The sequence below is a fragment of the Sceloporus undulatus genome, chromosome 6, assembly GCF_019175285.1.
Source record: "Sceloporus undulatus isolate JIND9_A2432 ecotype Alabama chromosome 6, SceUnd_v1.1, whole genome shotgun sequence".
NCBI classification, from domain to species: domain Eukaryota; kingdom Metazoa; phylum Chordata; class Lepidosauria; order Squamata; family Phrynosomatidae; genus Sceloporus; species Sceloporus undulatus.
Window position 1 is genome coordinate 72228373 of NC_056527.1, and position 21942 is coordinate 72250314.

The 21942-nt window shown below is 40.5% G+C and overlaps 1 protein-coding gene across 2 annotated transcripts in view; it reads left to right on the forward strand.

Annotated features, from left to right (window-relative positions):
- Positions 1-21942, forward strand: part of TEX10 (testis expressed 10) — a 70406-nt gene that overhangs the window by 32223 nt on the left and 16241 nt on the right. For both annotated transcript variants that reach the window (XM_042473272.1, XM_042473269.1), the window contains exons 6-11: positions 1496-1734; positions 6327-6462; positions 10075-10250; positions 14432-14609; positions 16705-16793; positions 18140-18273. In XM_042473272.1, coding sequence (XP_042329206.1) covers positions 1496-1734; positions 6327-6462; positions 10075-10250; positions 14432-14609; positions 16705-16793; positions 18140-18273 — 952 coding nt within the window. The remainder of the gene's footprint in view (positions 1-1495; positions 1735-6326; positions 6463-10074; positions 10251-14431; positions 14610-16704; positions 16794-18139; positions 18274-21942) is intronic.

Below are 21942 nucleotides of genomic sequence, written 5' to 3' on the forward strand. Positions count from 1 at the left end.
GTTAGTTATTGTGGCTAATAGCATTTGACCACTTTTCTATCAATTGTCCAGATGCTTCTAAAAATCTACCTAAACTAGAGGCCACTGATCTAAACAGCTGTCAGTGCTCTTTAATGATGATATGATAGCCCTGTTTCAATACTTGAAGGGATGTCACATTGAGGAGGGAGCTAGCTTGTTTTCTGCTGCTGCAGAGACTAGGACCTAGAGCAATGGATGCAAGCTCCAGGAAAAGAGATTCCACCTCAACATTAGGAGGAACTTCCTGACCGTAAGGGCTGTTCGACAGTGGAACACACTCCCTCGGAGTGTAGTGGCGTCTCCTTCCTTAGAGGTCTTTAAACAGAGGCTGGATGGCCATCTGCTTTGATTGAAATTTCCTGCATGGCAGGGGATTTTACTAGATGGCCCTTGCGGTCTCTTCCAACATTATGATTCTAATAAGCGACACAGGTCATAGAAGCCCAGACTACTGGAAGTCTTGTTCAGGCTCCTGTGACCAGGTGTTGCTTACACATGTTCAAGCCTGTTTTTGAATCTATAAAGGCCTAGGCAGCTGACAGTTTTGATTGATTTTGTTGTTCAGATGAAAATTCTCAAAATAATAAACTCCCATCCCAAGTTATGTGTTCATGCTGTGTTCTTGCAGATTGCATGTAGCATAAAACAGTTCTGAAACTGGAAAAGAGCTTTTGTAATTTTACCCAAGCCATTTAAAATACTTAGGCTTTTTCAGGTTCTTAAAGTGTGTGTGTGCGTGTGTGTGTGTGTGTGTAAAAATAGTATTTTAGACCTCAGGAGAGATCTTTGCGCAACACGGTTGCACGATTGTGGCAGATATTTGCTTCTTGGACTGTGAAAAATACAAAAAAAAAATTGGGGAGGGGAAGGGGCTGGAAAACCACTTTCTATTTATTCATGTACAACAATGTGTGGATAAGGTTCTAGCTTATTTAAAAAGCAGATTCTTTCTCCTGCAATCTTCCAGGAGATGTTGAGGGGTTAAAGGCAACAACAACAAAAAACATCTGGGGTTTGCATGTGGGTCTAGGGCAGCACTTTTGCCTACCCCATTTTGGAGAGGAAGAGATTTAGGACCGAAACAGACAGCCCTGAAGGGGCGGCTTGACGCTGCACGTTTGATCACCAGATGGGGGCTGTGATAACCACATGCTGCAGCCCTGATCCAGCTTTTTGCCAGCCCAAAAAGAAGCGGCATAAAGCCACTCCTTTTTGAGACAGCCAAAAGCTGGCTTTTCCACTGCCACCACAGCTTTCTGGTGCTCCTGTTGTGTGTGACATATAAATGCTGCACTGCTGGAGCACCGCAAAGCTGCTTATTGTGTGGTTGGGTGGGCAGTTTCCTTCCGGCTTGGGGGTGTGCGTCGTCTAAGTGACACGCTACCAAGCTGCCACCAAGGGGCTGTCTGTTTCACCCCTGGGCTTGTGCTTTCATCAGTTTTGTTATAATACATATGTTGTGTCTTTTCTTTAGCTCCAAATACTGTATGGTATCTTCAAACAATATTGACCACCTTTTGTTGAATTTAACCTTATGTGAAATCATGGTCTCACTGGCTACTGCTTCAACACTGCAAATGGATTCTCCTTGGGTTGATATGATTAGGAAGTTTGTGATAGAGACCCTTCAAGATGGCTGTAAGTTAAGCAGTAAGCAGTTGATCAAATTGCTTAGAGTGGCTTGGAGACTGTTACAGATACAAATAAACAAAGGTAAGATCCTTTGAATACACGAAGATATTGTTGTATTTTGCTAGACAGTTTTTCTAGTATTGAATGTAGAGAATCTAGAAGTGATCTTAAGCAGCTTAGTCTGTTTACCTTATTTAGCAACTTTGCCCCATAACCATAAAAAGACCAAAGAACAGTACACTCCTTCTGTCTGAAATGGTCCTCCTCTTCAACCAACTGCACACCTTTTCACATGGAGTAGTGAAGGTAGAAAGGGACACCCACCCTAGCCATCTGAATCAACCCTTGCAATCTGAGGGTTGACAGATGTTGCAGTCAGATTGCCCTGACATCCAACCATAAAAAGATAGCATTCTCATTTCATTTTGAATGTAATATGTCCCCAAACCAGACCACCAGCCATTGTTAGGAACAGGTTTACAAACAATAAATTTCTGTATATGTGGTGTTAAACTGAAAATTGGAGAGGAAGATACCAAATTCTTTGGTTCTCTCAACCTTCCATTCATTTCACTCAATACTACATCCCACTCTTTAACCAAATCTGCATGTGGATGGTTTATTTTTTGTACTAGCAGATTCTCCTTTTGGTTAGCATAGAGATAAAATTGAAAATCTAAATACTGGAAATATTTAGATTTTCCCTGTGCTGATTGAAAATGAAAATTTAGTAGCAGTAGATTTTGTCTTCTCTTGACAAAGACTAAAAATGTTTTATAACAGTTTTAAAATCAGTGTTGCAATGTCCTTTCAATGGAATGTGCAGGCGTTTTTCAATATGTCAGATCTTGTATATTTAGGTCAAAAGTTCTACCAAATGAAATGTCAGTTTGTCAGTATTTGTAGCTAAGAAGGTGGAAAACATAGAATGGTTTGGAGAAATCTGAAGAACTTGATAGGGATGGGTGTGATTCTAGCATTTAGGAGTCCCTTTGAGTGTATACTGCATCCACCATGTGCACATCAATAATGTCTTAGATCCAGACTCTTTAAGTCAACTGTGCTTTTACTGCAGCTGTATAGTGTTTAATGGGTCAAGGTTCCTGTGTTTGTCAGGCTTGTTCACAATGCTGTGCTGGAGTTCATGAAGAAATAAACCTTTCCTCTTCTGCTTTTGGGATTTTATCAGCTTTTGAATCTGTCGTATATTAGTTGCACAAGTGTTTGTTTTAGCTGAAGATACGGATTCATTCCGGCCTTTACCACCTCTTGTTTTGCAAGGTAACTTGGCTGAGAATTGGAGGTGCTGGGAACAAGCTTTCTAATTATACCTCACTGCAGCTATACTTGAAAATGTTGTAAAGAGATGGCAAATAGCTAACTACTGCAGTTACATTGTTCGGGGGAAGAAGGAATTGCTTTATATAATACAGTAGGCCCTTGGTATATGCGGGGGATCCGTTCCGGACTCCCCTGCACATGCCAAAATCTGCGTATGCTCAAGTCCCCTATGTCCCCAATGGCGGCGCATGTGCATTGGGGACAAAAGTTGCTCCTCTCCCTCCTTCCCTCGCTTCCCCCCTCCCTTCTTACTTACCTTCTGGTGTCGCCGCCACCGCAGGTAGTGCTGGGTGCTGCTGCTCTGGTGCTGCTGCTCGGCCTTCTGGCTGCCACCACTACCATGGGAAAAGCCAGGTGGCGGTGCTGTTGCTGGAGGCCAAGCCTCGGCCTCCAGCACCGCCACCTGGCTTCCTCGCTTCTTTGGCCTTCTTGCCGCAACTGCCGCCGCTGTGGAAGTGCCGGGTGGCAGTGGTTTTGCAGGCCTCCTGGCTTCCAACGCCGCCACCCGCTCCTTCCGTGGCGGCAGTGAGGATGAAGAGGCTGAGGTGGAGAGGATGCCAGGTGGCAGTGCCGAAGGACAAGAAGCCTCCAACACCACCGCCACTCGGCCCTTCCGTGGCGGCGGCAAGGAGGCGGTGTTGGAAGCCAAGTCTTGGCCTCCTTGCCGCTGCCATGGCCACCACCCAGCCTTTACCCGGTGGTAGCGGCAGGGGTGGTGGCGAAGAGGCACGGAGTAGAGCAGCACCAGAGGCCTTCAAGGCCTCCAGCACTGCAACCCGGCCTCCTCGCCACCTCGGCCTCCTTGCCCCTGCCATGGAAGGGCCAGGTGGCGGTGCTGGAGGCCTTGAAGGCCTCTGGCACTGTTGCTCACTCTCCTTGCCGCTGGAAAAGCCAGGTGGTGGTGTTGGAGGCCAAGAGGCCTCCAAAACCGCCACCCGGCTCTTCCACAGTGGCGGCGAGGAGGCAGAGGTTTGGCCTCCAGCACTGGCACCACCACTTGGCTTTTCCCTTCACAGTTCACAAACTTGGAAGATGCCCAGCATTTGAAAATTCTTGTAACAAGTGTGGCAAAAATCATTATGTCAGATTATGTGAAGTAACACTGTTAAATCCTGAAAGTGAACAACACAGATAACATATTAATGATTGTAAATAGTCTAATGATAGAAAAGTTGGCTCAGAAGGTGAATGGTGCAGCTGTAAGTAAAAGTGCTGGGTGGTATGCTCATCATACTATACCAGGATGTTCAGTTAATTTTAAGTTAGGTATAGGAGCTGAAGCAAATGTCTTACCATTTAGTATATTCCGTAAGTTACCAGGCAAGAAGATGATGACTAAAATGGTGTCATTCTTGTGGCTTATGGTGTGGCAAGAATGCAACCATTACAGAGTAAAAACCTCGAGAACTTTACATGAATGCTTTGATCCACAAGATCTTAATGAAGCCGTTTAAAGACAACACTGTACCTTCCTTAAAGTAAAAGAAGTTTTGAGTCACTTAGCTGGAAAGAAAATCTTCATAATTATAAATGAGGTGTTATTGTCTGGTGAAACTGAATAAGTTTTCATCAAGTTTTCATACATTTAATATACCCTGGGGATGGTTTTGTTTTAATCATCTACCATTTTTTCAACAAAAATCAGGAAACCTTTGCACATATAACAGGTCTATATGTGAGAGCTGATAATATGATCATAGTAACAGAGACAGTCAAGTGCATGATGAGGATTTAAATCAGGTTATGAAAACTGCATGTGCTAAGAACATCAAATTTAATAAAGAAAAGATTCAGTTTAATATTGACTCTTGTAAAGTACATGGGTCACGTAGTGACTGCTGAAGGAGTTTGACCAGATAATGACAAGAACAAGACCATTCAGGGAATGAAGCCCTCTGAGGATAGAAAAGGGATGCTCAGATTTTTAGAGGCAGTATAATATCTGGCAAAGTATATTCCTTGACAGCCCCACTGAGAATTTTGTTTTTTTTAAATGTTGTTTTTCAGTGGATGGCAGGGCATCAGTAAAGCTTCTGACATTATCAAACAACAGTTCTGTCATGCACTCATACGCCAGTATTTTGATGTGGCAAAGCCAGTTGTTTTCCAAGGTGATGCATGGAAAGATGGCTTAGGAGCATGTTTGCTTCAGGACAACAAACCAGTGTCCTGTGCTTCAAGGTCACTTAGTTTGACAGAGAAAAATTATGCCCAAATCGAGAAGGAATTGCTTGCTGACACATATGCAATGAAGAAGTTTCATCAGTATGTGTTTGATAAGGATGTCTTCATTTAGACTGATCATAAGCCTTTGGCAGTAATTCTTAAAAAAAATATTAGGCAGTACTCTTGCCTGCTTGCAGTGAGTGCTTCTAAAGCTTCAGTGTTAGCAACTCATTGTGATGTGCACGCCAGGTAAACCTACATATCTGGCAAGATTTTCTGGAAGATGAGAGAGTAGTGTGTGAAGTTTGCACATTACCCATGCATCCAGATGGAGTGCATACAGTACAAAAGACAACAAAACAAGATGGTCAACTTCAGGTGATTGAAGCATATGTAAAGCAGGAATGGCCACAATATCTGCGAAATGTTGCTCCAGTGGCAAAGTTCTTTTGGTCAGTGAAGGCCCATTTGTGGTGCCAAGATGGTATTCTTTACATAGGAGATAGGAGGGTTATTCTGTATCTCAAAGGGTGCAACGAGGGTGGGCAGAGTTGCTGTCCAAAAACTTATATAATAGCTCTAGAACAGTGTTCCCAAACTTTGGTCTTCCAGATGTTTTGGATTTCAGCTCCCAGAATTCCTGATGGTTGGCCAAACTGGCTAAGGCTTCTGGTAGCTGAAGTACAAAACATCTGGAGAACCAAAGTTTGGGAAAGGCTGCTCTAGAAGGTTCCCAAATGTGGCACTGAACATGTGTGCTGATGTTTGTGTGAGTTCACAGATGACCACTTGAAGAACCACCTGTCCTTTCCACTTTGAGAAAGCAGACAATACCATGCTTTTTCATATCTCCAAAGCACCTTAACATTTTGTATCTAAGCATGCAGTAATATCAAAATCATGTCAAAGTGAAGATATGACAGCCTTATATCTTTTTTCAAAATCTCTCTCACTTTATCATTCTCTCACACACATGTGCACACAGAGGGAGAGAGAGAATGAGAGATGATATACATGTGGAATACAATATGGATGGAAGCAGCATCTAATGTCTTCTTGGCTTTGTATGATCTCACTGTAGAGATGATGTAGCTTGATATAAATATGATTCAATACTCGTTTCATAGAGCACATAAACAATAATACAAGGATTTTTTTCTCTACAGTGTCTTCAGAGACTTTAATGAAAGCAGTGTATACATTTTACCAGCAACGAAACCTTCTCTTTCCTGTGCGCACATTGCTTTTAAAATTTTTTAGCAGAGCCTATCAAAAAGAAGAATTGAATCTTCATACAAACAGGTAACAAAGGTTCTTAAATGTACTTGAACTTTGCAAAGTATGAACTAGGATTTTCATGAGGTTTAGTTTTAAGTTTGAAGAAAATTATTTTAGTGAACTACAGTATTTATGAATTTTTTGTCTAAAGGTAAAGGCCATGAATGTCTAGTTGTAACAGACTGTAGGGAGTGGAGCTCATCTCTTTTACTAAGCTGAAGAACCAGCATTGTCCGAGGACTGCTCTGGTGGCCATGTGGCCAGCATGACCGCACCGAATGCTGTTACCTTCCCACCAAAGTGGTACCTATTTATCTACTTGCATTTGCATGCTTTCAAACAGCTAGCTTGGCAGAAGCTGGGACTAGTGATGGGAGCTCACCCCATCATGTAGCACTTCGGCCTTCCAATTGAACTGCAAACCTTCCAATCTTACAATCATCGGAATTGGCATCTTAACCACTAATCCTCTGCATCCCTATTTTTTTCATATAAATAGTCAGGTGTAATTTGGTATTTCTCTAAAATGAGGGGTTTGAGTACAGTTATTGGGCACGATAAAGTGCATATAAAATATGAGATGATGGAGTAGTATACATAACAAGTATGGAAAGTAAGTACATGGGAATACTTGAAGAAATGCATGAGCAGAAGGAATAGTCCCATTGTCACTGAAACTACATTTGAAGAAGCGAATGAAAGTCGAATATTTATGTAAACATTCCTCTTTCTCTGAGCCAGGCAGATCCATTTTTCCTCTAAAAGGTAGACTCTACTTCTTCCCGAATGTCATGCTGCTCCTTCTTTTCACTAAAAACTATTTGATTTGTTTATATATCTTCAGTGTTATGAGCAGTTATATGCTATTTTGGGATACTACATGTAGGACAAATGAAAAGTTAATTTTTTAAAATGTCTTCAACAGGATCCAACAAAATTCCAGCAAATGGCATTTTTAAAAAATATATATTTTTTATTAAAATGCAACTTTTATTATTATAAAACAACAGGTATGGGGAAAATTACTGCATTTGCACACTATCCACTACATATACTAGCATACTACACATAATAACGTAATAACAATACAACACAACAAAAGAGAAAACACGACTTTCAATTTACTAAATGATGGTGTTTAGTTGTTACATTCTTTTAACTTCCTCTAAAGAAATATATAATAATAGCATAATAGCAATACAACAGCAAAAAAGAAAAAGGGAATACATGTGACTTCCAACTTATTTCTTATTCTTATTTAATTTAGTCTTATTCAATACTTTTTCATCTTGAAATAAAGTTTTATTCAGCCTCCAGTTAAAATGTCTCTTTTTGACTATATTCACAGATAAAGACACTGGATTGTGGTCTGAGAGATCCTGGTAAAACATCTTAACAGTGCTTTAGAAATAAAAAAAGATATCAATTCTAGAAAAAGATTTGTGTCTTTCTAAAAAAATGTATATTCCTTCATCCGTTCATATTTAAACCTCCATTTGCCTTGGAAGTCCAAATTGCCCATAAATTTTAAAAAAAGATTTAGGGATTTGTCACTGATTATCTTTTCTCCTTAGTTTCTATTAATTCTACATGGGACATATTTTAAATCCATCATCACACCTTTGAAATATACAAGTCTATATCTGCATCCTCTTTCATTGACAGTGAAACTTCTTCTTCTTTAACTCTCTTTCCCCTCCAGAATTGTTAGCCAGTAGCTTTTCTTCTTTTCCTTTATTTGTTTCCTTTTCTTGATTATACTTCCTTAAAAGATCTTTGGCCTTCTGGACTGTATTTATGTTGTACTTTTTTCCATTTAATACGGAAGGTGACTCCTTTTAATTTCTTCAGTCTCAATGGATTCTCATAACGACTCAATTTGTCAATCAAAAATTAATTATTTTTTTCTCTTCCTCAAAATCCTTTTTTAGAATATCTGTAAAAACTTGGATTATCTGCTCATCCATCTTCAGTCCCCCCCCCAGATAACTTTGTGACAGAGTTTGATATTTTACTTGTCTCACAAAATGAATGGTGATAGCTCTGGGTAAATGTCTCCAGCTTGTCACTCACAAATCAAGCCTATAATAAGCTTTATCCAGTTCCCATTTGAGATCTTCCTTCTGTTTTTCCAAGAGATCAGCCAGAGCATCCAATATTTTTAATAGACATCTTCATTTTGTTGTTCCATTATTGATTTTAATGTTAGGGCCTTTTCTTTTTCTTTAATAATAATAATAATAATAATAATAGGATTTATTTATATGCCTCCCAATCACTGGGAATCCGGGTGGCTTACAACAGAGGGGATAATAGACAGTTCCCTGCCCTCAGGCTTACAATCTAAAAAGACACGACACAAAAGGAGAAGGGAATGGTGGGGAGGGAGGGGATCAGGTCCAGCATTCTTCTCTCCCTCTGAGGCCTGGACCAAGGCAGATGGACTAGAGGGAGGGCTCTTCTTCTTCTTCTTCAGGCTAGCCCTGATGGAGCTGGGCCAGCCTATTCTCTCCCTTACAGGCCGAAAGATGACATTTAAGGAGGGAGAGCGTCTTTCTTCAGGCTAGCCTTAATGGAGCTGGGCCAGCCTATTCTCTCCCTCACAGGCCAAAGGATGACAGTTAAGTTCAAAAAGAGCCATACAGCCCAGGTCATGTTCTTTAGCTGAAGTCAGTTTTTCAGTAACTTCTAATTTCTGTGTCTTATCTTCTAAAGCTGATAATTTTTCATTCAGTTGTTGCATAGTAATCTGAGCCAGAGATTTTCTTATAACTTTCAGTTCAGACTTCAAATCTTTCTTAAATTCAGACATTAAATCAGATCCCATTTGAGTAATCTCCACTCTCATCTGCTTTGTTTCTTCAAGAGTCATCTGCTTTGTGTCCATCATCTTGTGGTTTGGTCAACAGATGTCATTCTTGCTGCTTGTGCATTTATTCCTTGTCTACTTGGCCATGAAACCATTTCTGACAGCTTTGAAAGGTAAAAAGTACTAATTCCTTTTTGTTGCAATTAGTCCACTTCATCACTAGATGTTTCTTTCCACCTTAATTGGGATATCTTGTATTCCATGCACTAGAAACTGCCAGGAGATCGCTCACTTCCTTAGCCAACTGACAGTGATGTCATTTAGGTAAACCATCAATTTCCCCCCCACACTCTAGTAGGTTTAACACTTTCTGTACCACAGTTCTTTCCTAATCAGATAAATTGAGGCTTTAAATTTCTGAATTTGTAGTGTTTTAATTTCTGTTTACTGTCCTTTCTTGCTACAATTTATGATTATTATAAATAAAGGGGGGAAAATCACTGTCTTCACTTTGGAGTTCCTATGTTTGCAGTTTACTCACTATTTTAATTGTAGAAGTGACAGTGCCCATCACCTAGTAAATTTCCTTGATTCTTCAGGTTGTATTTAGGGATGTTAAGAAAATTGTTTGTGTCATTAAAATCCCTTTTGGTGGCTTGAACGTGGCAGTGGTAGTGGACTTTTCTCGGCCTCCTCTGTTCCACCTGAAATAGGGTGTGCATTTTTGCTTCTTAACCTTCAAACAAAGATTTTGAGTCTTTCAAATAATATTTATATACATAGAATTAATTTTACTCTATATTCTCTCTCTTTCTTTTATATTTTAGGAGCAGGAGTAAAGTATTAACTCGTTGGCTGGCAGGTCTACCACAACAGCTTGTTCTACTTGGCTTGAGAAACCCTGAGCTTTCAAACCAGTTGATTGGTACTATTTATTCTGCTGCTTCTCGGGCAAACAATGAAATCCTACAGAGTTTACAAGCTGCAGCTCCTCGGATTTATGGTAATTTCTTCTGTGGAAATTTATATTAAAAATAGGGAATGAAGATTTTTTTGTGTTCTTGCTTTTGTTTTCTTCTGTCTGGAACAACAAGCCAGAATTATGGCTTGTCAAAGACAAAAAGCAGGTACATGCTGACCAAAGCAGCTGACCAAGCCATAGGCTTTCTGTTCATGGCTTATTTATGGTGACTTCTGAGCCTAGTCACAAATCAGAGAAATAAAGCCTAGGCTGTTTCTCTGGCTTTGCAGGATAGAGATCATCTAGAATGCTGTGTCCAGATGACACAATAAACGAAGAGTGCACAAATGCTCCATGGCTTGTTCAGGTTAGGCAATGTGTACACCAGTGCTTGGCTTTTTTTCCTCCATCCCAGACAGGCATGTTTGCTGTGTATCAACTGTTCCAATATTTGTTGCTCATTGTGCTCCCTGTTCAGCCCTGCTTGTGGGGCCTGTGCATCTGCAAAGCATAGCCCTGAATGTTCTAGGAATAGTAAAAGAGTATTGGTGAGAAGCTTTCACTCAATCCTCTGTACACATTTTCAGAGAGGTGTAGGTATTGCTGTCCCACTGTGTACCATTTGTGGTAATGAGTGCCCCTCCAGTAACATACTGCTACTTCTGCCTTTGTGGAGAGAGGTTTTGTGGATTTGTGTCATATAAGCTGTTGTCTACTAGACAAGTTCACCAAAACAGGTTACAAAAGATGCTGTAGGAGCAGACTCTCTTGGTTTTGCATTTCAAAATGTTGAAATCCCACAGTGTTTGCAGCTTTGCTCTTTTCTTGATGTTGACAGTGGATTGGACAGAGAAGTTGCTGGTATGGCAGATTCTTTAGAAAAAATGTTTTTATTCATGGAAATAAACACTCCCTTGATATGAGGCACATCTCATAATTTGGTATCAATACCTTTAGTTCTAGCATTGGTTTTGGAACTAATTTGTTATTTTAAATACAGGTATGGTTTAGTGAACAAAGCCTCTGAGAAAGGAGCTTCTTTTTACAATGTGTTTTTTATCCTTGTCCAGCTTCCCTTTTCAGCTTTGTCCTATGTCTAGCTAGAATATTTTAAGCAGTATCAGCATTGGAGAAGATGGAGAGAGAGGGCAGGAGAAACACAAACCTTCTGTTTTGGGTTGCAGAAACCGGTCTGTAAACAATGCATTAAAGCTTGAGTAGGGAAAGAGGGGAATTTTCTTAAAACTGACCCAACTGTAGCAGTACAGTGGTGCCTCGGGTTACGAAATTAATTCGTTCCGCCATTCCTTTCGTAACCCGAAAATTTCGTAACCCGAAACACTTTTCCGTTAGCACTGGAAAGCCTATAGCTGCACTTTGCAGCATTTGAATTTCGCGCCGAAATGAATTTCGTAACCCGAAAAATATTTCGTAACCCGAAACAGTTTTTGCCAATCCAACTTTTTCGTATCCCGGAAATTTCGTAACCTGATCATTTCGTATCCCGAGGCACCACTGTATGTGTCTTGTTACAACAGGCAACGGGGGGGGGGGGGGTGGATCCCCTGCAGATACTGAGGGCCCACTGTATTTATAGGACTGACTCCTTCTTAGAGATCTTCACCTGATAGAATGCAAAGACTTGGATGACAGAATTGGGGGCATACTCATCAAATTTGCAGATGACACCAAATTAGGAGGAATAGCTAATACTCCAGAGGACAGGATCAAAATTCAAAATGATCTGAATAGACTAGAAAGCTGGGGCAAAGCTAACAAAATGAAATTCAACACGGAGAAATGTAAGGTACTGCACTTAGGACGGAAAAATAAAATGCACAAATATAGGATGGGGGACACCTGGCTGAATGAAACTACGTGTGAAAGGGATCTAGGAGTTCAAGTAGAGCACAAGTTGAACATGAGTCAACAGTGATGCGGTAGCTAAAAAGGTCAATGCAATTTTAGGTTGCATTAATAAAAGTATAGTGTCTAGATCAAGAGAAGTAATAGTGCCACTGTATTCTGCTTTGGTAAGGCCCCACCTGGAATATTGTGTCCAGTTCTGGGCACCACAATTTAAAAAAGATGTTGAGAAACGAGCATGTCCAAAGGAGTGCAACTAAAATGGTGAAAGGTCTGGAAACCATGCCCTGTGAGGAATGACGTAGGGAGTTGTGTATGTTTAGCCTGGAGAAGAAAAGGTTAAGAGGTGATATGATAGCCCTGTTTAAATACTTGAAGGGATGTCAAATTGAGAGGGAATAAGCTTGTTTTCTGCTGCTCCAGAGACTAGGACCCGGAGCAATGGATGCAAGCTAGAGGAAAAGAGATTCCACTTCTCCACTAGGAGGAATGTCCTGACAGTAAGAACTATTCGACAGTGGAACACACTCCCTCGGAGGGTAGTGGAGTCTCCTTCCATGGAGGTCTTTAAACAGAGGCTGGATGGCTATTTGTTAGGGATGTTTTGATTGAGAGTTCCTGCATGGCAGGGGGTTGGACTGGATGGCCCTTGTGGTCTCTTCCAACTCTACAATTCTATGATTATATATAACTGTGTTAGTCTGTAGAATCAGTATGTAGAGAGATCTTGTAGCACTTTTGAGACTAACTTTAGGAAAGATGGCAGCATGAGCTTTCATAGACATCAGTCTACTTCCTCAAATACTAAAGAAGTAGACTGAAGTTTACGAAAGCTCATGCTGACATCTTCTTTCTTTCAGATAGTCTCAAAGGTGCTACAAGATCTCTCTACATACTTAGTCTCAAAGATACTACAACATTTTCACCTGATGCTGTTGTTAAGATGCTGTTGTTAGCACCTGATGTTGGAAGTTACTGTTGCTTATGCTGAGCAGCTACTTCACATGCTCAAGTCAAGGCTCTTACTCTAGACATAAGGTAGTTTTGCCACTTTTGAAATATCCTATAATCCCCTTGGTAATTTGGAGACGTACTATACCCTTCACCATTCCATGTCTTTCCTATTTCTCCAGGCTGGTAGAAATTCATGGGACATGCTTTCTTCCATACACCCATAACTAGGGAGTATTGAGATTTTGTCTGCACAGCTTTTGCATATCCCGTTAGTCTTGGTTTACTCTGGTTTGTTGTGTATTATGAATCTGATGGTTGTTCATGTTTAAAGTTGATCTTGGCTTTTAGGAGTCGCTCAAAGGATTAACTTTTGTTTCCTTAAGGTCTGTCTGTCTGTGCAGGTGCACCTCAGTTAACAAAACAGATGTGTTCCTGGGCATGACTTCTTTAACAGAAATTTTAGTACTAGAGGCAGTAGTAACATGGAAAGAATAGGGATAGGTTCTTAAACACATAAAGAAGAGCAGTTCAACACACCCTTTTATTAAAAACTAATAAGTAAAGAAAAGCATTTTGTACCTTCTAGAGACCCTGGAGGCCTTCTTTCAAAAGGCCTCCAGGGATAATTATTTTTTCTGTTGCCAGCCTTCATTTTCCTTATGATTTCCATTTTAGTGGCCTAACTTCCAGAACCGTGTTTATATAAAGCTAGTGAATCCGGCTTATATGCTCTCCCCTTCTCTCTCTTTTGCTGTTCGCTCATGTTTAATAAGGGATTCTGGAGGCAGCTGTTGTAGGCAGATACACACAGCTAGAATAAAGTAGAATCGCAGTTAAAACCTCATTGCATTGTTTATGGCAGAAACACTGCTGCAAACCAACACTGAAAGTCTGCATCTTGCTGATGCTGGCAAAATTTCAGCTGGGCAGAGGAGAAGGTGGAAAAGGGAAAAGGTGGTCATACTGTAAAAAGGAATTGCTTTGTTAGATGCTATGTTAACTGAGTTATGCCTGTGCTTGCTTGCTTTGATCTTCTTTATTTTTGTATCCTATTTTTATTTCCCAACCTCACTTCCTTTGTATAATTGCTGTGGTGGTCCATCAGGAACTGATCAGAAAGGTAGGAGTTAACACACATGTAGGAGTTAACACACATTTGCACTGGATGGTAGAGCAATTACCTAGCCCTGGAAAGTCTGAATCTTGCTGTGCAAATGCACAGAACTATATGTGACTATAAATGGCCACTTGAAAAACTACAGTTATAGGTAAGCAACTGGTTTTTCTTGTACAATATTTTAAAAAGGAATACACACAAGTCCACCAGATGAAACAGTTCTTTTATAGCATAAACTCTCATTCTGATACTTTTGGCTAATTTCCACTTTCTTGTCCTTTTTTAGATCCACTAGATGGTGCTGTGTCTCTTTTGCCAGAAGAATCACAGAAACACTTAGTCCAGCTGGTTTACTTCTTGCCTCATTTACCAGGCAGTTTGCTTTCTTCTCTCAGTCGCTGTTGCATTATGGGAAAGCTATCCCTAAAGTTATCTACAACTCTCATTTGGATACTACATATGAGGTGATCAGCCTATCTAGTCTTTGTCTTTCCAAAGTGAATTTTACTAATGGCTGTGTAAACTTAAACTAGGTTGTATATTTAAAAAGACAAGTTTTACCATGTTGCCTTTTAGAAACAGGCAGTACAGCTTGAAAGCTACATGATTAGTCAGTAGTAAGGGAAAGTGTGAAATTTAAAGAAATAAGGACATGGGATAATGGGAAAATGAGTGGTAAAATCTCAAGAAAGTAGTCAAAAGGGGGAAGCCATGGAGGAGTCCAAGGGAAAACGTCAGTTCAATGGGGCAAGCACAGCTCCTGAAATAATGTAGATTATTTCTAGACATCTTGTTAGGTCAGAAATACCTGAAAGAAAATTGGGACAGGGAAAGAATGAAGAGGTAGAAGATCTGATTAGGTTTGTGTCCTTTCTTCTTCTACCCAGTCTGTAGAAACTGTTCACCACCAACAAGCATTAAGTTTTCTCTAGTGAAAAGATTCAAACCCAGCAGACCTTCACATCTGTTGTGCTTTTAGTTTTTTCTAGATTTTCTGGAAATTTGCCTTTCTAAATTTAGCAGTAATATATATATATGTATGTATGTATGTATTTTATTTTATTTTATGATTTTTGGTTTGTTGTTTCTTTGTTTTGTGAATCAGGTCCTATATTCCTTGTTTTCATCTCCTGTTTGGCTTTCTGAGTAGAGTCAAGGATGCTTCCCCAGGCTAAGGATTGTGTATGCCTTTCTGAAGCCGCTAGAACAGGATTCTGTTTAGCAGACTACCTGCAACCTCTCTCTCCTCTCACCCTCCCTTCTTTACACAGAGCTTTGAGAAGTGAAGCGATGTTTTCTAAATAGCAAAGGCTGTTTGTAACCTTTAAAATGTATGTAGCTACATTTTGAAAATAAGAACTCCCTCATAACTGAGAAGTTCAGACTAAGATTCGCTAGTTCCTGGCATTGTGTATTTTCATCAGCGAAGAAGGGTCAGGAGATTTTTCTTTGGCAGTACTGAAGAGTATTTTTAACCAAATGTTTAAATATACCCATGTGCTTTATCAGAAAGTGCTATTCCATTTGTAAGCTGCTCAGTGCGTAAATAACACCCATATTACCATTCAGCTGCACCTTTGGAAACTGATGAAAGAAACCACAGAGGAAATGCAGGAGGAAGGCAAGCTATATAGCAGGTGTGGGTTATTTCAGGGAATGTGAGGGGCATTTTCCATCATCACACAAGCCCACTGCTTGGCACACCAGGTTTCTTTATTCCAATTGAAAATAATGTTTTATGTATGTTGCCAAATAGTTGACTTCAGAACAATTGGAGAAATATACAGCATGTCTATCTCTACCTCTCACTTACTGATTTTAGACAGAAAATACTCTTCCCAATAATATTTCTTATATTTTTAGCTAATATAGAAAGTGGTTCTTCAATTTCTTTTGTACGGTTGTTCACATTGATAAGTTTTGATTTTTTATGCCAGAGGACCTCAAGCATTCTTAATACTCTTAATATCCAAGAGGGATAGGGGAAGGTGACTTTACCTGCTAACACAACTAAATTACACTTAGATTTGGCTTTAATTTTTCCCCTTTTGAGCTATAGAAGTTGTTGAATCATCTTTATTACCGTATATACTCAACTATAAGTCAACCTCATGTATAAGTCGAGGGCAAGTTTTGGAACCAAAATTATGGATTTTGCTATGACCCATGGATAAGTCAAGGATAACATTTAGGGGCATATAGCAAAGGATCTAAAAGATGAAGCAAAGCAAAACAATGTCAAAGAACTTACAAAAGTCCAGCAGAGATAACTCTTAGTGCTTACTCTTAAGACTGGATGGATGAGAGAGTAGAGGGTGTCAGTGCTTCACATATTATACTCTTGCTTTTCATCAGGAGACGGTTTCTTCTTTTAAATAAGAGTTAAGATAAAATACTTACATGGACCCATGGATAAGTCGACTCAGGTTTTTGGGGTCAATTTTTGACCTAAGTTTCTAGACTTATGCATGAATATATACAGTAATTGTTTCCTAATGTCTAGTTTGTGCCAGAATTATATTGTAATCTAATAACCTTGCCCTCTACTTGTTTAACTAGATCTTCATTTGGGGGTTGGAAATACCCAGTGCAAGGCAACTCAATGACTGACATGGATTACTTCAGCTTCTTGTTTTCAACTCTTACAGGTAAACTGTGAATGTAATCATTTGTTTTCAACGAATTCTGTTACATTTTCTTTGGGAAGAAATGCTACACAATTACATGAACGTTATAAATAAAGATGCAGGAATTTAACATAATATTGCTAATCATATATATCTTATATCCTATATGGGAAGATCCCAGCAGTTACTCTGGGAGAAGCACCCCGTCAACAAACTTGGAGACAGGGATTGTAGAATAGCATCTCAGTAAAGTTTGGATTTGTTTGCAATTACACGCCTACCTCCTTCTTGTGTAGTTTGCTAGTTTCCCATTTGTGTGAGTCATAGAGACCACAAAGAAGGACAGGTTGCGTACCTGGTAATCTGTAAACTCACATGACACTGGCTGTACTCTCCTTGGCCAACGGAACTAGTGTTTTCAGTGTTTTTTATGTAGAAGCAGTGGAGAAGAGTGGAGCTATCACCAAAAAGTGTATGTAACATTCTAGAGGATTCCAATGGATGCATTGCAGAGGCACAGGATAGAATATTTGTGTGAGTTCTTCAATCAGAACTACAAGGTGCAATCTGTCTTTCCCCACTCTAGTCTTGCAAAGAAAAGAAAAAGCTTTTAAATTAATTCTACTAAACCTGTACCAATTTACAGGTGTATGTTGATCCGCTTATATTGATTTTGACTCTAGTATCTACTTGGTTTTAAAAACTTTTCCCCACTTCCAGACTGTAATCATTGGTCTTGTATGTCTCAGGTTCTGCCCGGTCCCGTAGTTCTCTCTAACCCCTGTGTGTTGATATTGTTCTCAGCTTCTGTTGCTTGTTAGTTTTTTTCATTGTTTCTTGGCTCTTCAATATTTATACTGCCCCAGCTCTTCCATGTTTATATTGCTTGTTTGTATTACTTTCACACGTTTATTAGAGTAATGTAAATGTTTTCACACAGCCATGACAAATTTAACTGGGAAAATTACTATCTCAATTTATATTTGTTTTCAAATATGAGTAAAATATGAAAAAAAAACTACAACCCCAATACCATGGATAACACAACTGAGATATGGACATAGGCACAAAGGGCATAGGTACTTCCTCTTTCGTAGGCTTGTTAAAAATACACTTAACTCTGTCTCTCTCTGAAATTAATAGTTTATATATCTGAGTAATACTGTTTACATTTAATCTTTGTTTTTCTTACATCTTAAAATATGATTCTGATTTTGATTAGGGTTTGTATACTTTTCAGTGTGCTTCATTAATATGCTCTGGAAAATGAACATTCTAAAAATTGTTGCAGATAAAAACAAAAATAAGAGAACAGTAATTTGCTCTGGCATTTGTGTCACTTGGACTTCTTTGTTAATGTTTTCCAGGTTTTTCCAGGGAAGAGTTGACTAACCTTCAGAGTATCAGGGGGAGACCACACATAAGCCAAACACAGCTCTCCCCTGTCCACCTCTACCTGACTGATTTGGATCAATTCTCATTTCATTGGGCTGTGACTGAGGTAATGTCAGGTACACTGGGAATACAAAATACTATTGTTGTACCTATCCTAAAATAAATTATTTTAAGACTCTCTGTTGGTAGAATATATACTGCTGATGGAAGTTTTAAAACCTGTCTGTTTCCCCTATCTGGCTCATGGGAGCAGTAAGCTAACAATGTTGGCTACAGCTGATAGATCAGTAATGCTTAATATCAGATTCAGCTAATATGCCAGCTGAGCCCCTATGCAGAGCTGGAGGATCTACAGATGGTAGTACACACACTAGTAACCTTAAGATTGGACTTGGACTTCTGCAATGTGCTGTACATTGGGCTAGCTCTGTACCAACTTTGCAAACTTCAGGTGGAGGCGTTACAAACCGCCGCTTTGCGGCGGTCTCCCGGCGCTGCTGTTTTCTCTGCGAGGGAGCCGCCGCAGCCAAACCACGCGGCTCCTTTACGGAGCAAAAAAGAAGCTCCAAAATGGAGCTTCTTCTGACGGCGTGCTAATGACACTGCGAGGCGCCAATGGCGCACTTGCGACGTCATTAGCGCCGCACGACGTGCGGATGCACAGCGTCCGTTACGTCAAGATGGCGGCGGCCGTGTGGAACGGCCGCCACCATTTGTTGCGGACAGAGTCTGTAACAGGAATAGGGGCCTCTGGAAGAGACGCCCCTTTTTTAAACTGGGACGTCCTGAGGACGTCCCAAGTGGCGGTTTGTAACCCGCCTTAGTTCAGAACATGGCAGCCAGACTGGTTCCTGGGACATCCAGGAGTGATCACTTTATACCAATATTAAAATCACTCCACTAGCTGCCAGTTAGTTTCCAGGCAAGGTACAAAGTATTGGTTATTACCTTTAAATCACTACATGGTTGAGTCCACGTTACCTACAGGAGCATCTCCTCCCATATAATGTGCCTCATCAGCCAGGTCCTCAGTCATCCAAGATTAGCTTGGCAAATGTCAGCCAGAGAACTTTTTCTTCAGCTGTCCCTAAACTGTGGAATGACATGGTGGAAGAGATTTGACAACTGAATACACTGAGTTTAAAAGACCAATCTCTTCCAGCAGGCTTATCCAGATGGTTTTTAAATTATAAATTTTAAATGATGGATTTTAAATGTGGATTCATTTAATATGTGTATATCTTATGTGACTTTTAAAATTGATATTTGTGTTAAACTGATATGTTTTAAATGATATTTGTTCATTTTTGTTGTCCCCTGCCTCCATCCATGGGGAGAGGCAGGTAAGAAATAATAAAAGTATCAGAATAGTACTGGGGCAACAGCCGTTGGAAACAATCCTATGGTCACAGAATCATAGAGTTGGAAGACACCACAAGGGCCATCCAGTCCAACCCACTGCCATGCAGGAAATCCAGATCAAAGCATCCCCAACAGATGGCCATCCAGCCTCTGTTTAAAGACCTCCAAGGAGGGAGACTCCACTACACTCCGGGGGAGTTTGTTCCACTGTCGAACAGCCCTTACTGTCAGGAAGTTCCTCCTAATGTTGAGGTGGAATCTCTTTTCCTGGAGCTTGTATCCATTGTTCCGGGTCCTAGTCTCTGGAGCAGCAGAAAACAAGCTTGCTCCCTCCTCAATATGACATCCCTTCAAATATTTAAACAGGGCTATCATATCACCTCATAACCTTCTTTTCTCCAGGCTAAACATACCCAGCTCCCTAAGGCTTTCCTCATAGGGCATGGTTTCCAGACCCTTCACCATTTTAGTTGCACTCCTTTGGACACGCTCCAGTTTCTCAATGTCCTTTTTGAATTGTGGTGCCCAGAACTGGACACAGTATTCCGGGTGGGGCCTGACCAGAGCAGAATATAGTGGCACTATTACTTCCCTTGATCTAGACTCTATACTTCTATTGGTGCAGCCTAAAATTGCATTGGCCTTGTTAGCTGCCGCATAGCACTGTTGACTCATGTTCAACTTGTGGTCTACTTGGACTCCTAGATCCCTTTCACATGTAGTTTCATTCAGCCAGATGTCCCCCATCCTATATTTGTGCATTTCATTTTTCCGCCCTAAGTGCAGTACCTTACATTTCTCCCTGTTGAAGTTCATTTTGTTAGCTGTGGCCCAGCTTTCTAATCTATTCAGGTCATTTTGAATTTTGATCCTGTCCTCTGGAATATTAGCTATTCCTCCTAATTTGGTGTCATCTGCAAATTTGATAAGTATGCTCCTAATTCTGTCATCCAAATCATTGATAAAGTTGTTGAACAGTACTGGCCCCAGGACAGAGCCCTGTGGGACTTACAGTGCTTCCTTAAGGTCTAATTCAACAGTAGCATAGTGTTTTTTCTTTCACTTGTAAGGATAATAGAATTGGAATAAACGAAGCAACAAATATACCACATTTGTTTATAGCAAAGTTGCTTAACTATTCAGGTTTTTGCATCTTTGCTTCCTGGAAAGTACAAACCTCTGTGGGTCATTTCTAAAAGCTGGATTGTAAGATGCTTCTGAAATTGTCTAAATCAAATAGCTTGGGTTTGATTCTAGTGATGCCTATGTCAGGCATTGCTAGCTGTAGGAATACTTTGTTGCTGTAAGGCTGAATCTAGTGGATAGAGTGGTGGAAGGAGTATGTTCTTTCAGAGTCAAAGTAACAGCGCTTTCTGATGATAGTACAGGTGATACAGCTTAATTCTTGAGCGAGTATTCCACCTTTTTTGTATATTCTGATGTCAGGTACAGAATCTGGCCCAACACTGATTGTGTGGCCTGAGTGGATGTTTGGTTGTGTGCTCATTAGGATCCTGTTGTTCTTTGTAACTCAAGGTCTCCTTCCTGAGCACATGGTCTCAGGGAGGTGGGGCTTCTCCTGAGAGGAAGTGAGGAAGAGACATGTTTGAGGAAGGAGCTAGTAGCTACTAGCTCACTATCTAGCCGCAGCCCTAGTCCCCGGAGCTCAGCAAACAGAGCTCTCTTAACAGACAAGGCCAACAGGCAATTTTGTATGGGTGTTTAGCAGGGGAGTTTTGAGGAGGAGACCTGAGTTCTGTTTTAGTGCCTACTTAAGACTACTGAATATGGACAGTGAGGGACCTGCTGCAGTCACCTGCAACAGCTGTGGTATGTTTATGTTCTTGTCGAAGGATGTTGGTAACTTCAACTGCACTAAGTGCAAGTTGGTTGCCCTGTTGGAAGGAATGGTTCAGCAACTTGAGGCCTGTTTATCCACTCTTGGGCTGCATGAAGCAGACTGTCTTGGTTGAGGAACACACAGGGGATATCTCTGAGAAGGAGGTCAGTTCCAAACATGAAATAGACATTTGGAGGAAGGTTACACATATAAATAGAAGGACCAGGGATCATTGTGAGAGTTTGGACCTGCAAAATCGCTTCAAAGGTCTTTCCCTCATTAGTGATGATAAGGGGCAGCAAGGAGTGTAGCAGTGTCAGTCTTCAGAGAATGTGCATGAGACCTTGGAAGTTTCAGCACAAAGAATGGCCTGTCAAATCTTGGAGGAGATGTGTGTTGGTAGTAAGAGACTCTGCGGGGAATAGAATCAGTAGATTGGGAGCCTGAGAAGATGTCTCAAGAGAGGAGCAAAAATTTTAGTTTTTTCTAGGGCAAAAATCCACAATGTAACAGAAAGACTGACAAGCTCATCAAGCCCACTGACTATTATCCCTTCCTTTTGGTTCATGTGGA